General features: G+C 43.5%; 1 protein-coding gene across 2 annotated transcripts in view; it reads left to right on the top strand.

The window, feature by feature from the left end:
* Window positions 1–14269, top strand: part of Polr3C (RNA polymerase III subunit C) — a 37466-nt gene extending 23197 nt beyond the window's left edge. For both annotated transcript variants that reach the window (XM_065432618.1, XM_065432619.1), the window contains exons 8-11: window positions 6639–6759; window positions 7344–7412; window positions 11286–11453; window positions 14020–14269. In XM_065432618.1, the coding sequence (XP_065288690.1) occupies window positions 6639–6759; window positions 7344–7412; window positions 11286–11453; window positions 14020–14160 (499 nt within the window). In that variant the 3' untranslated portion in view covers window positions 14161–14269. The remainder of the gene's footprint in view (window positions 1–6638; window positions 6760–7343; window positions 7413–11285; window positions 11454–14019) is intronic.
* Window positions 14270–14414: the final 145 nt, after the last annotated feature.

The raw sequence follows: 14414 nt of genomic DNA, 5'->3' as shown, positions 1-14414 counted from the left end.
GGGGCACCTTTTCATTGCGGGATGCTCTTCTCGTCACGACGATTGCATTCATGAGGCTAACGTAACGCACAGCTTCTGCCACTGTCGGGCCTGAATCGCCCGTGCTGTCGCTTTCCGTGTCGTCCTTATCACTATCGCTAGGCGACACTTCAGCAACAGAGGCAACGATGGAAAAAGTCGGACCTCGTAGCGGACATCTCTTCGCAGTTGCAGCAGCGCTGCCGGGCAACTTCTTCGCATTCCAAATGCCACACACTGTAGTCAACAGTAGACCCATGCCGCGTGCCAGCACCGACTCTTTGCGTCACATTTGATAGCACGAACGATGTCTAATTTTTCTTATATGCTAAGCACCCGGCGTCTTTTTTTATCCGAGTTTCGGCATGACGCGAGCTCCCGCTTGCACAACGCCACAACGCTCTCTGGCATGGCACTGAAATGATGTTAATATTGATGTGGCTTCACGCGTAAACACACAGGGCGCTTGAAGGCCGTTGTGCTGATCTCTGAGGCTTGTTGTTCTGTTGGGCCACATGATGGAGACAATGCACCACCGTGTTTGCACGTCAAAAAGTGGAAACACTTTGTGTTAACTGACACGTATGCAATAAGTTGGTCCGGTTTATGCGGATACAAAGCACATTATGTTCAATGGCCGCTGAGTCGGGGATTTGACTACTACTTTTAAAACGAAACTACTGTTTAAGCGGGTACTGTTTAAAGAGGTTTTACTGTACTTGGAGTGCGAGATCATTGATATATATGAGGAACAAAAGTGGGCCAAGCACAGATCCTTGCAGTACGCCCAATGTTACAGGAAGAGTGCTTGAGTTGCGATTGTTAATAGAAACAAACTGAGAGCGGTTAGTAAGGAATTCTTTAATCTATGCTAAAATATTAGGGAGCAAATTTAAAGAGGCGAGTTTTAGTAATAAGCATTGATGTGGTATCTTGTCAAATGCTTTCGCTAAGTCTTAAAACAATGCATCGGTCTGCAGGTTACAGTTAAGGTTAGAATGTAGGTCGAAGGCGGAGATTGCTAGTTGTGTTTCGCAGGAGAATCGTCTACGAAACCCGCGTGGAGCTGGATGAAGGAAATTGTTGAAATCTAGAAAGGTGATGATATGTGGACAAATGACATTTTCCGTGAGGTTGCAAGGCAAGCTGTTTAAGGAGATGGGATGGTAATTTAATGGAGAATCTTTTATACCTGATTTGTGAGCCGGAATGACCCTTCCCACCTTCCAGTTGTCTGGTAGGGTTCCTATTGAAAGTGACTGAGAAAACAGTAATGAAAGATATATGGCTGAAATGTTTTGTGTTTTTTAATATTTTTGCGTTGATTTCGTCGGCTCCTGCGGCTGATGAGGGTTTAATTCTGTCGATAAGGTTTGTGATGCCTTGCGCAGTGAATCGATTGTTGTCATTGCTAAAAGTGTTACGCTAGGCGAAGTGGGCAATGATGAGTCAGTTTCATCTGTGAAACCGGAAACAAACACACGGTTAAATATGTCAGCACATTCACTATCAGTGGCTTCCTCGCCTGCTGTGCTTGTGAGAGTGATGGCACATGTTTCATGCGGGTTTATTATTTTCCAAAACCTCCTGGGATTATTCGTTAGGTTTTTTGGTTGGTCAGTTTGAGAAAAAAAGCGTGTTTGGCACAGCGAATTGCATCATAATAGGAATCCTCAGCTGCATAGTATGTATCCCATACATCTGCACATGGGTTCCATTTCACTGCACTGTAAAGATGTTTTTTTCTTCTTTCCAATCTTTTCAGATTGTCTGAGAACCACAGTTTCTGGCAATTTGCACGAAAACTGATACAGGGAATAAATTTGTTTGTTAGTTCATTTATCTTGTTTTTGAAAACTGTCCAGTTATCAATAACAGACCAGTGATGAAATGTAGTTTGAAAAGACAGCAGAAAAGCTTCTAGTTCGTTGTTAATTCCTTCATAATTTCATCTGTCGTACATGCGGATGGTTATCTTGAACGTTTGGCGGGGAGTGGGGTAAACTTGAATATGGCACAAATAACCTTATGCTCACAAATTTCACGCAGGTAAGTAATCAGTGATAAGCTTTTGAGAGTGTTGGTTAGAATTAAATCCAGAATGTTTGATGATCCGTGTGTAATGCGAGTCAGTTCGAGCACCATTTGCCTCAGGTTAAAGTTTAAACACATGTCAACAAAGTCCCTTGCTTCAGAGTTACCAGCAGTTAGAGGGCCTACGGTTTGCCAGTTTGTACTTGGGTAGTTAAAATCTCCAAAAAAAAGAATTTCCACGTTGGGGTGTTTCCTAGTCATCTGGAGCAGTGCGTAGTTAAGTTTATGCTTGAAGTTTGGGTTACTGTTAAGAGCCCTGTAGCAGACACCAAGGAGAACGGTTTGCGGTGGGGTGCTGCATTTTAACCATAATATTTCTAGGTCTGAAGTAGTGTTAACGAATGAACGTGGAATTTTCTTGTTAATAGCAATAAGAACACCTCCCCTGCATGTGCCTTGACGAGCATTACGGTAAACGTTAAAATTCGCTAAGTCATCCGAAACCTCATTATCTGTGATGTCGCTTGTTAGCCACGTTTCAGTTCAGATTGGTATGTTGCTGCCAGAAGACGAGAGTAGATTAGACAAGGACTCGCGCTTAGGAAGAAAACTGCGTACATTGGTGTAGATTATGGAAGAGGAAAGATGAACTCTACGGCTAGTCCGCTGCTGCTTGCACGTGTTCCCATGGTGGAACAATTCCTAGGTGACTTCTTTTACTGACTGTGTTTCTTGGTCGAAGATGTGCGGCATTTTGTATCAGACAGAAAAAAGGACATACTTGGTCCTGGCGAAATCCACAAGGTGTTTTCGTGCATTTCAGTCTGGTTGAGAAAAATCTTCGACAATACTGAAACCTGTGTATTTAAGCTGAGAGCCTTTCAAAAATATGATCCCTTTAATTTTGGTGGAAGCCAATTTCACTATTACCGGTCTTTGGCAGTCTGTGCTGTGGTGGCCTAGATGGTGAGCGCACTCTATGTCTTTAGGTTCAATTACCTGGTTCAGGCTATCAAGGTAGTGCTGGATTATTATTTTCTCTGATCGTAAGATTCTTTTTCATTTGGGTTGGGAAGTCCATAGAGTACTAGGTTATTTCTGCTGAAGCGGTTCTCGAGATCATCAAGACGTGCTTCTAACTTGGAAAGCTGATGAGCAGTCCCCACAGTGTTAGTTTGAAGTGTTTTGAGTTCGGTTCGTGGGGTGCTAAGACACTCGCATTCAGTTTCAAGGTCAGCTATTGGTTTGCTTAGGGTCGATATTGTTTTATCTGTTATTACAAGCTGATTTTTGAGGCCTTGGACTTCAGAGATAAGTGTTGACTGTCCAGCTGTCAACTTTTGTAGTTCGGTCAGAACAGCATCAAAATCAGCTGCTGCTGGATTTGTTTCAATGTATCTAATTGAAGCAAATACCAAACGTTTCCTCATTTCTGAAAATGTAGAACTGACATTGAATGTATGCCATGTCCTAAAGAGCTTGCTTATGGAATGCTACACCTTGGGTGCACTTCATTTGCAGGATGTTTGAGGGCATTGACATCAAGGTGCACAAATCAGTGCTCACAGTGTAATTTGTTGATTTCCTGTGGTAACGATGCTCCTAGGCTTTGTCATTCAAAGATAACAAGAACAACCATGGAGAAGATTGTTTATTTAAGCTAAATAAAGTGAGCTGTGAGAGCACAAAAAGAAATAATATCCCGAGTTGTGCAAGGCTATTGCAAATAGCAATGCCTCATTCATATCTGTGCAGATTGTATTATTATTTTTAAGAGCCCAGCTAACATTAACCGAGACAGCCTATATATCCTTTAATACATGTGATGGCTTTTTGTAGTCATTTTCGTGCACTTGAAGAACCAAAGTGCTACATGAAAATGCTGTGATGTTCATGATGCCAACATGATGTCATGAGTCCAGTGGCTCAGGTGTCAAATTTAAGTTCAGGCTGGATTCTTGTAGCTAATAAGCAACAGTGGAACTTCACTGATATGTTTCTTTTGTTGCAGTCTCTCAGCTGTGAAGCGCCAGTCCCATTTAGTTCTCACGAGGTCATGTGTATCGGCTTCCCGTTTTTTGTTTCCTTTCCCAATCGTCAAGTCCGAAAACTACAACAGTGGGCCTCTTCGATTTTCGGAGTTCTGGCCGCCCGCTGGCAGCCAGACGGCAGCCAGCTAGTTCCAGTTCTGACAGGAAGTCACGTGGGCTGGGATCCCAAGACAACCCGAACCTGCCCGAAGTTTGCAAAATCGAACGCCGGTACAGCTGGCCAAATGTAAACATGCTACCAGCATGGCAGCCCCCGGCGAGGCCGGCGCGTGCTCGGCGTAGTCAGTGCATTTATGCGTTGCCAGCTTGAAAATATATGGTTGCATTCAGGGATACGATCACTTTCGCGCGACTCGGCGCAGGACGCGTACTCGGCCAACCTCGCCTTGCGCAGCGCAACAGATGGCCCCCGACGCGGCCGATGACAAGACGCGAAATCGTGATTGTATACTCGAAAGCGATGGCTGGAGGATCCCTGCTCGCAGCGCTCACGTCGACCACCGGCGACATTGATGAGTTAGCGTTGTGTCATCACAAGACATGAAAAAGCAGGTTATCGGGTACGTCTCATATTCATAAAATTTCGTGCTGACCTGCTTGGGCTTCGATTTCAGAAAGTTTGTTGCGGCTGGTGGTGCTTCTCATTTAAGGAGCTGGGGACGCGGCTGGCGCGTTAAAATGCACGTCGCCTGTGACCAGCGAAACGTTCCACACGAAAAACAACATTGGTCGCAATCACGAGCAATAAGCCAAGGTACGTGTGTCTAAATGTACCGAGTGCAATCAGTGTATTCTTAGATCAACGGCCTGCAGTTCAAACACATATCGGTTTTGAGCTGCCACCTAAGCATACGACGGAGAGACGGAGCAAACACGGGCTAGCTGCAAAGCCTTCGCTAACTGCAAAGAAAGGAGAGATATACATACGCGAGATATGTCAAAAGGAACGCCACCAGAGGAATACGAACCCAAAATGTACCCCAATGTGTGAATGAGCGTCTACAACTTGCGTGGAACATGATGCAGGTAACATGCACGCATGAGAGCGCGGCGCGCTGTTCGCCGCGAAGAAGCAATCAGGGGACACACACATACACACACACAAAAGCTTCAAACGGTTCACCACGGCTCATATCACACCGCTTCGCGATGTGGAGCGAAGCGTTAGCACCTAAAAAGATAACGCTAGAAGTAAGGAAATCTGAAGATGACCGTAGACAGTTGGCTGAGCGAGGTAAATTTAAGTCCTCAAGCGCCCGCGTTGCAATCCGTGAAGTCCCCGTAAAGATGGCGGCGAGCGCCCATCGCCTCTTTTAGTCATCTGCTAGCCAGCGAACTTCCAGAGAGCAGCCAGACCAAAATCGTCCTGGCAGGTTCCGGCAGCCCGCGGATAGCCAGAACCGTCCAGCGTGAGCAAAATGAATGCCCGGCGGAAGTGCGTAGCGTGGTGCGTGGAGCAACCCGAGAAAAACGAAGACGCTCTGGCTGGCTCTGGCAGCCCGCGGGTAGCCAGAAGTGGAAAATCGAAGAAGCCCACTGTGCCAACAACACGGCGTCGTCTGTTGGCAGCACTTACTTGACTGCCGCATGTCGTGATTTTCAATATCTTGCAGTAGAACACATTTTGGGGCTAGTTGGTTCGTAGCTTTTCAAAAGATGAAGCGCCAACAATGACAGCACACTAAGAAGGAACCAAGACAGGGCAAAGTGCATTGTCCTGTCTTTGTTCCTTCTTAATGTGCTTCTACTGTTGGTGCTTCATCTTGTTACTTCGATATACATGGCACAAGAACTGGGAAAAAAAATAATAATAAAACAGGTTCGAGTGCTTGAAGGTAGACTGTGATTATCAAACACAGTAGAACCTTGTTGATACCGTCCCATTTCATACAGTTCCCTGGCACCAACATTCGCATTCAAGAACACAAAAAATGACCCACTACACATCGCCAAACTGCAATTGTATTATATGTTTTCCTGCCACTAGATGCCATGTGAACAAGAAAAGGCGCCAAGCACGAGCTGCCGAGAGCAGTAGACAACCTCCAAGGCAGCTTCCTCCCAATACTTGCCCACCTGTGTCACGTGAAAATGCTAGCACACACTCAGTTTCCTCTCTTGGTACCAGCAAATCACCTCGCGAGTCGTGACTCGTGGCATTCACAGTTGTCACTGCCAACTCTATTGTGATAAACGTCTCCAACTATCTATTTCACAATGCGTGGGGCGTAGTGCCATTGAAATACACGCTTTTAATAGGTGATAACACAAACACGTCACTGTTCCCTGATGCAGGCAAAGCATTTAGGTTATTGCCTATTAAAAGGGTACTATAGCTTTAAATGGCACTATGACAAAAATGGAAGTTTGGCCTTCATTTTCTCACCAAAAAATGAATGAAGGTGGAGTTTTTAATGTATATTTTGTCAGTCGAAACTGATTAAAGTGTTTGTCTTTAGTGTCCCGTCAAATGAGCTGCTTCGTAGGCATGTATGCAGCCAGCAGGTTCAAGGATATGCTCTTTTCGCTCTCCAGGCTGCTGCTTGAAAAGAAGTACCTGGAGCAGAAACAGATAGAAGAACTCGCAATGATCACTGCTCGAGACGCCAAGGAAATGACTTACAAAATGTTCCAGGAAAAGTTCGTCTTGGCTCAGGTATGCAAGCGCTTTCTGCTGCATCAGCATGTGTTTATATTAAAGTGGCCTTGTTTTGCACAAACAGAACCTGAGCGTGTGGCTGAGCACTTCCAAGAAACTCCCATGATTGCATCAATTAAAGTGCGTGAATTGCAGTCATAACCTTTGAACATGAAAAAGGGGATCTGCGGGACTTGTTTTCTTTCTTTCTTACATCTTTTTTTAAGGCACAAATGCATGAAGTCAATAGACAATTAAAACCCACGAAAGCATAGGGGTATTTAACTGCAAGTTTAATTGAAACGTACTAATATATGGGAAAAGAAAGTGGATGAAAAGACAACTTACCACCAATGGGAGTGAATCCACACCTTATGCATTGCGTGTGTGATGCTCTACTAATCAAGTTACAGGGGCGACTGTCTTCCTGCCCACTTTCCTGGGTATTTTTAGCCTTGAAAAAAAAGAGTGTAAGCATGCTTTGAATTTATTTTATGGCAGACGTATGTAAGAGGCTCTTGGAACTGACCGCTCTTGCTACCAGGGTTGCGGTTTGTAACATGTGCCCTCTGCAGCTACTCCCTTGTGCGCCCTCTGTGCAGGAACTTCCAAGAACACCAGACTATGCCCCTTCCAGGATGATCTACCTGTTCCATGTTGATATTCCACAGGTATGGCTTGTTAAATATACAAACTAAGAATGTGCATGGCCTGTAATGCCACAAAGGTTAAGCAAGGGACAGCCTTTTTGAGACAACAGCCTGGAACAAAAATATTGGCAATAGTACTGCACTGCATCTGCCTTGTCCTCATGTTGTGTTTTAGTGTTAGGATTATTAACACAAACATGATTTGCCAACTAAAACACGGTGAAATGCAGCCATTGTGGTCAAATAGATTAGGAAGAAAGAAACTGCTGTACTTGCTGCTGTTTGCATATTTTTAAGTTGTTAGTTCTGATGCAGCCCCACACCACCACCCATGCTGCGCTCACACATACTTTAGCAATGCAGTACTTAGTACTGTCTGAGAAAACTAGGCCAGGTGCAATTGAGCTGCATGAGAAGCAAATGCACTCTGAAGCATGGTGGTCGAATACCTATGTTGAACCATCGTCATTTTGGTTAGGGGTAATGTCCTTAAATAACAGGGAAAGATTGGGAGAAGATAGGCAGATGGAAAAAAAAAAAGAGTTCACATATTTTTATCCTGCAACTTTCCACTTTTCATCCAGTTCTGTCAACTTTCAAAAATGCCACATACAAGTTCACCTAAAAATCACATACAAAAAAAATAGTAATAATTACATTTTGCCAGAACTTGTGTAACCCCTTGTACACTCAGCAGTAAAATTGATGTGAACCTATAACAGTTTCAGCACATGCTGTGAACGTAAAACATCACTAAAAGTATTTTTGAAGCCTAAATTAAGTCTAAAAGTGACAGAGATTTGGTTATATGTAGTCTTGCTGCTTAATTTGCACGAAAGCAAAGTTTATGTGTGAACTGTGAAGAAGGGTTTCTGTTTTGGGAAAGAACAATCATTTCTCTACAGCCCGAACAGACACATACTGTGAAAGTTGCACAGTATAACAATTATAAATTGCCTTGAAAATGTCATACAGTCGAATCTCATTGATTCTAACATGCTTAATTGGAACTTTCGGTTAATTCGAACTGACACTATTGTCCCGTCAAAGCTATGTGTATTCCAATGGGCGGAAACACCCGGCAATTCAAACGCACAAGTATTTGCGACGTTTAACTTGAACATACTGTGCTCCGACAATGCTCTCAGCAGTGCGCCAAATCACACAGCGGTGCCTCGGACTTTCCTCTGCCAACCTCGCCATAGAGGAAAAGCTTAAGTGAGACTTCTCAATGCCGCGCGCGAAGGGAAAAAAAAAATGCCATGGTGGAAATTTGTGAGCAGGCGTGTGAAGGCGTGCATCCCTGATTACTTATTCCTGACGAGTTAGTGGCTTCTGTTGCACTGCCATAGAGTCATTGTATTAAAAAGTCTGAAATTTCGCTCACAAAAAACCTTCGCCGTCTGACTTTCTGGACTTTTTGCCATGACCGTAGGTCGAAAACGGCATTAATTCAAGCCACCACCACCGTCATTTCGATTATCGCGCCGCCTCAAGCCGGTGCTCTCGCGCGCTGATCCGCTGGCAGCCGTAGCCACACCACGGCAAGGCTAGGCCTAGCTACTTCGACGTTCGCTTACAAGCATCTTGCTGTTCGGTGGCGTGTTTTTCATTTAAACAATTCGCCGCTGTTAGCAATGGCGCCGAATCTGCCCTTGTAATCCTCGCCATAGTCTTTGGAGCGCGGAAAGCACGGCGCATTGCATAATGCCGGTTCCCGAAAGTCAGCTTCGCCCCACTACAGCAGTTTTACGCGGTGAAGCATGCCAAAAGCTCGAAGGGACAATTGCCACGGGACATGTGTTTCATTTTGTTATACACACGTGCACCCGCTGCCTTCTATCACAGTACGAGCACTGATGCATCTAATAACTGACTGTAATTTGTTAATATGTGTGAATAAATCTTGTGGAACTACCCACTCATGTGTTAGCTCAGTATACGTGCACCACTGCAGGTAAGTCCTCCATTCAGTTGGCTTCCTTTAATTCGAATTATCGAGATTCGACTGTAGCTATATTCAGTTTATTGTTATGACATTCCTATGACAAAAAAGATATTGAAATGTATTACTTTAGAGATACCATAGTGTGATGCGGTGTTTGCTTACTGTGAAAAAAAGTTTGCTTTGCCCACAATGTGAAACATGATGCATTAGCTGGTGCAATATTATGGACAGCTAGTCTCACACTGTTTCGAGCAGTATTGGTTGGAATAAAGATTCGCCAATGTGCGTGAGCAATCTTCTTTTGAGAAGAACTGCGATACTTCTAGTCTGGATTGTCTTCGTTTGTGTAGATGGCGCTTCTTGGTGTTGGAGAAGCGAAGAGACATTACTTTCTCTTTCTCCTCTTTTCTACCCAGCCTTTCTGTTCTTGTTATTGGCACATTCTATATCCTTTCACCTTAGTGCTAGTTTATGGGTAAGCAGCAGAGTGCAGTGATAGCCACTACGTATTAATGAGCACTGAAGAGGTGAGGTATAGTGTCGGCCAGGCGCATTATTTTTTGCTGCCTCATTGACAGAGTGGCTAACGGGTGGAATCTGTGGCTTATGGACAATTTCTTGGCCCGGAGTTCGATTCCTGAAGGGAGAGTCCGGATTTTTTCTCTTTCTTTATAAAATGCTGGCAATACATTCTGAAGTTTCAGCAATGATCATCGAAACGGTTAGAGTAGGGAGCCTGTAGCAGGTATCGCTCATTATGACAACTTTATTTCCAACCAAAAGAGGCTCATGTTCTTTTTTCAGGTAAATCCCACAGACTTTATGCCAATGAATACATCCAATCACGCCGGCTGTGCAGCACCTGTCCAAGCACAGAAGATTGAATAATGAGAGCTCTTGTGACCTATGCTACTTAAAAGTGCAGTGTGGGAACGTAGAGTATTGCATGTTTGCTCAAAATTTCATGCCACCCTTTCTTGTTTCATTTTTATAATGAAATAATCAATATAATGTACTAAACTGTGATTATCCTTGAAAGTCTCATCGAAATTTCTGCATTTATAATCTCATTTAAACACAGCAAAATTTTCAACAAACAAACCTCACATTGATTAGGCCAAAATCTGGTGGTGTACAACACTGCTACTAACTCATCTGATGTAGCAGTTTAAAACTCGCACAAGCCGTCAGCTACCTTGAAATGGGATAAGGTGGTAATTCTGCCAAGTTGTACACCACTCTGCCGACCCAAAATTCTCTTGTGCTCTCTGCACACACGTTGCGCCTTGTCCGAGTGTCATGTGCTATGACTCTGAATGAGAGAGAGAGAAAAGCATTTGTATTGGCTTTATGACCATATTGTGAATGTGTCAGGGGAGCGCTTCAAGCCTCTTGATTTTCTAAAGTGCTTGTTGCTCGATGTCAGCATAAAGAAATTGCTTTTTGCTGTTATTCAGAAGTTTCCGCTCAATTGAGGGAGCACAATGGTAAAGTGTACTAGAACCTTTTTTTGAGTGGCATGACCATACCTCTCTGCCTGACGCGTTTTGTGTCACCAATAGTGGTGGCACTGCAGTCGCTAACTGCTGAAGGTGCATCGCGCTCAAGCATGTCATGCTTTGGAGCATGGCTGGTCTGTAACGCGTGTGTGGTGTCTGACTACATGTGTGCTACTAACTAGCCGTGGATAGATCTATAATTTGCTAGGCACATTCAATAGTCAGCGACGACAATGCGGTCGTGTGATCATCACTTCATGTGATGATGTGCTGCACGTGTCAGTCGGTGCACTGCCCATATATTTTTGTTCACTGTAACAATGGTTACAAGTTATATGAGCTCCCCCTTCAATTTTGTTATAGTAAGGTTTTACTGTATCAGGTGTGTACTGTTTTGTTCCTGTAACAAGTGAGTTTGACCTTAAGCATCCTTTGCTCTTGGCACAGCTGAGTCGTCAGGTGCTGGAGTGGTGCTACAAGGCACTGGCCAACATGATGCTGCGAAGGATTCACATCACTGAGGACCTTAAACGACTCCTGGACAAGAAGCAAAGGGTGGACCTCATCTTGTCTACTATGCATCCAAACAACTCCACACCTGAACAGATCGCAGAGGTACTAGAAGCGTTGGACCAGTGGATGACTGTAGTTTCCGTTCATGGGAGCTGGCATCTGAAGCTGCAGAGCAAACTTTTTTTTTTAATTGTTATTACTTTTTCGAATGAGTAAAGGCAAGGCGCAAAAGACCAGGACTGAAGAAGGACACAAACAACAGGCACCGGTCCTGTCATTTGTGTCCTTCTTCAGTCCTGGTCTTCATGCTTCTCATGGCATCTGCTATTCATGGCAACTTTGGTTGCTAGACTTGTGCTTGCAACTGTACATTTAAAGTCATGAGTCAGTGCATTTATATTTTACAGAGATATTTTTTATAACATAATCTTTAGTTAGCAGTTACTAGAATCTAATGTATTTTCTTTCCAGCTCTGTCATTAAATATTTCTATGTGCTATGTGACTGTATTAAGTTATGTGTGCTTCAGTACAGAATTTATCTGGTACTCTTATGTTGCGTCTGAATTGCTGATGGTGCTGCAACATTTATCATTGGCTGCATTCACTTTGTTCCTGCCAATTCCTAGTTAGCACGCTTGCATCATAAAGCCACAATTTTCTAAAAGCACAAAAAGCAATTAGTTCCATCATAGTTTTAAGCAATCAGTTAAGAATGTGCGCAAAGTGCTGCACAGTGTCGGGCTTGAAGCAGGCCTTCTGGTTACACCGCATAAATCAGAGTTGATGGTATTGCAGACCCTTAATGTGCAAGTCAGACAGCCTTGCACAGTGTTTCCAGGCCACACCATGACGGTGTTACCAGAAGTTTAGCTTAAGGTCAACTTCAAATGAAATTTTGCTTTGGCTAAATTGACTATAAATTGGTAGTGCATGCTTATTAAGCAATCCTGGCAAAGCTGCAGGGCTGGTAAAAGCCCCAATTTTTTTATTAGCAGCCTTTAAATAGCACCTAAGCAGACACGAGCACTTGGTGGTTAGTGAATATGCTGAAAATCCCAGACCATGGCTTCCGAAATACAGCGGAATCTCATTGGCCCCTTCAGTGTTTACCATTCCCCTCCCCACGTGTAGGGTAGCAAACTGGACTCAGTCTGGTTAACCTCCCTGCCTTTCCGTCTTCTCTCTCTCTCCCTCTTATTATTTTCACTAAAAGTGACATTGTTTTGCTTTTTGATTTCATGGCTTATTTTGAAACTTCACTCCATTGGAAATCATTCTAAAGCTTTTTCAACCGGTTTGCTTCATGTTTCATCATCCGAAATTTTGGTTGTCCTTATTTTGTTCATCTATGGGGCAAGTGGCAGTGCCGCGAATATGTCCAGGGCTGTAAATGCTACGTATTCAAAATCTGCCAAGTTTTTGCGGGCTTGACGCTTTGCCACTGCTTTTGAAAGATGGCTTCATGGATAGAAGACAGGTGCCGCAAGAAATATTTCGGGTCCTGCCACTTTCTGGAAAAATCCTTTAGAGCCCGCTTCTGTGGTTCCGTTTACAGAGATTTGCAAAAATGTTTTGCATTGCCAAGTACAAATCTAACCAATAAGACTGTATTTCTATATTAAGTAGCAATTCCGTTCAAGCAATTTCAGGTTAACAACTCTTCTGTACTCAGCGTGCCTAATTGTGGAGGTTATGCTGAGGTGCTGTGTTGGCTCTCAACGTTATCATTGTCAGAGTCATTTCCAACTAACAGTAATGTCAATGTTCTTGTCAGTTAGGATATAAAAATCTCCTATTTTCTGTTAGCTTTTTGTGACAAATTGCATCCCCTTGTTTTTCAGATGTAATATTTTGCACAGAGGCTATATCTGAAACTAGGCATTTTGCGCAGGCCATAGTTTCATTGCAGTTGGCCGTTAAGAAGAGAGAAAGTAAGATGTGCACTCCATGTTCAATGAGAAGCTATGTTCTTCTATCTGACATTCCTGTAGAGGGTTGTCGCCTCATGTCCACATTCTGCAAATTTGACAAAGCTCACTGAAGAACTGAAAATTCTCACTCCATTGTATAGCTGTACACTTTTTACAATTCTCAAGATGCAAGAAATGTGGTGAAGCTAAACTTTCAAAGGACATAATTGGTGCCTGCATGGGATATCTCACTACAGAAAGGATGTACCTTGGGAATTACCATTGTCATCAGAGATGTCAGGACCATTCCTCTCCTAATCTGTTTTGTAGGAAGAGAACAGGCCTTCGGTGGCCTCCTTCTGTACCACTGGACATCTGCGCATTGCCACGAATGGCATCCACTTTTTTCCTTCCTTCTTTTAACTTTTTCTACCACTATGTTCGTTCATGACATCTTGAAAAGCAGAAGGAAGGACAGGTAACCTTTCCAGCTAAATTGTAGGTTTCCTTGTACGTGCATGCATATTTGACTCGGGTATCAACAAAAACTTCATTTTATGTCTAGGCAAGCTTGTTTATGTTCTAGAAATATTGCAAGCTTTCTTAGACATTTCTTATTGCTGCACATCAGAAATATACAACATTGTGTAGGTCATACAGAACCTGAATTGGACACCCTATGTCGATGCTTTTATGACTGTTGTTAGTTTGGAAAGCTTGCATTTACGGTGGGACATTGTTTTCCTTTTTCAACAGGTGAAAGAAATGGTCACTCCTCCTGAACGGAAACAGCTTGCCTACGTCAGGCATGTCACGTCCAAGATAGGGCTCGGTGAAGTGCAGCTGGATGAAACCATCCTCATACTGCAGCTCTACATTCTGTCATTGTCAAAATAGGCACGTCACCTCCAAAATGGGGCTCGTTGAAGTGAAGCTGTGTGAAACCATCCCTGTACTACAGCTCTAAATTCAGTCCCTGTCAGAATAAATTATACAAACATTGCAATGACTCGCTGTTGCCTGGCTTCTGTTTCGCTCATTATATTTAAGACTGCTGTTAAAGGGCAAATACTAGGTCGACGTGCAATGTTCAAATATAATTCGAGGAACCTCGCAGTGCTTGTTTCGTGCCAAGACTTAGTTTGCGAGAA

This window comes from Dermacentor albipictus, chromosome 3 (genome assembly GCF_038994185.2).
Source record: "Dermacentor albipictus isolate Rhodes 1998 colony chromosome 3, USDA_Dalb.pri_finalv2, whole genome shotgun sequence".
Taxonomy (NCBI): domain Eukaryota; kingdom Metazoa; phylum Arthropoda; class Arachnida; order Ixodida; family Ixodidae; genus Dermacentor; species Dermacentor albipictus.
This window is presented reverse-complemented; position numbering and strand designations above follow the sequence as displayed.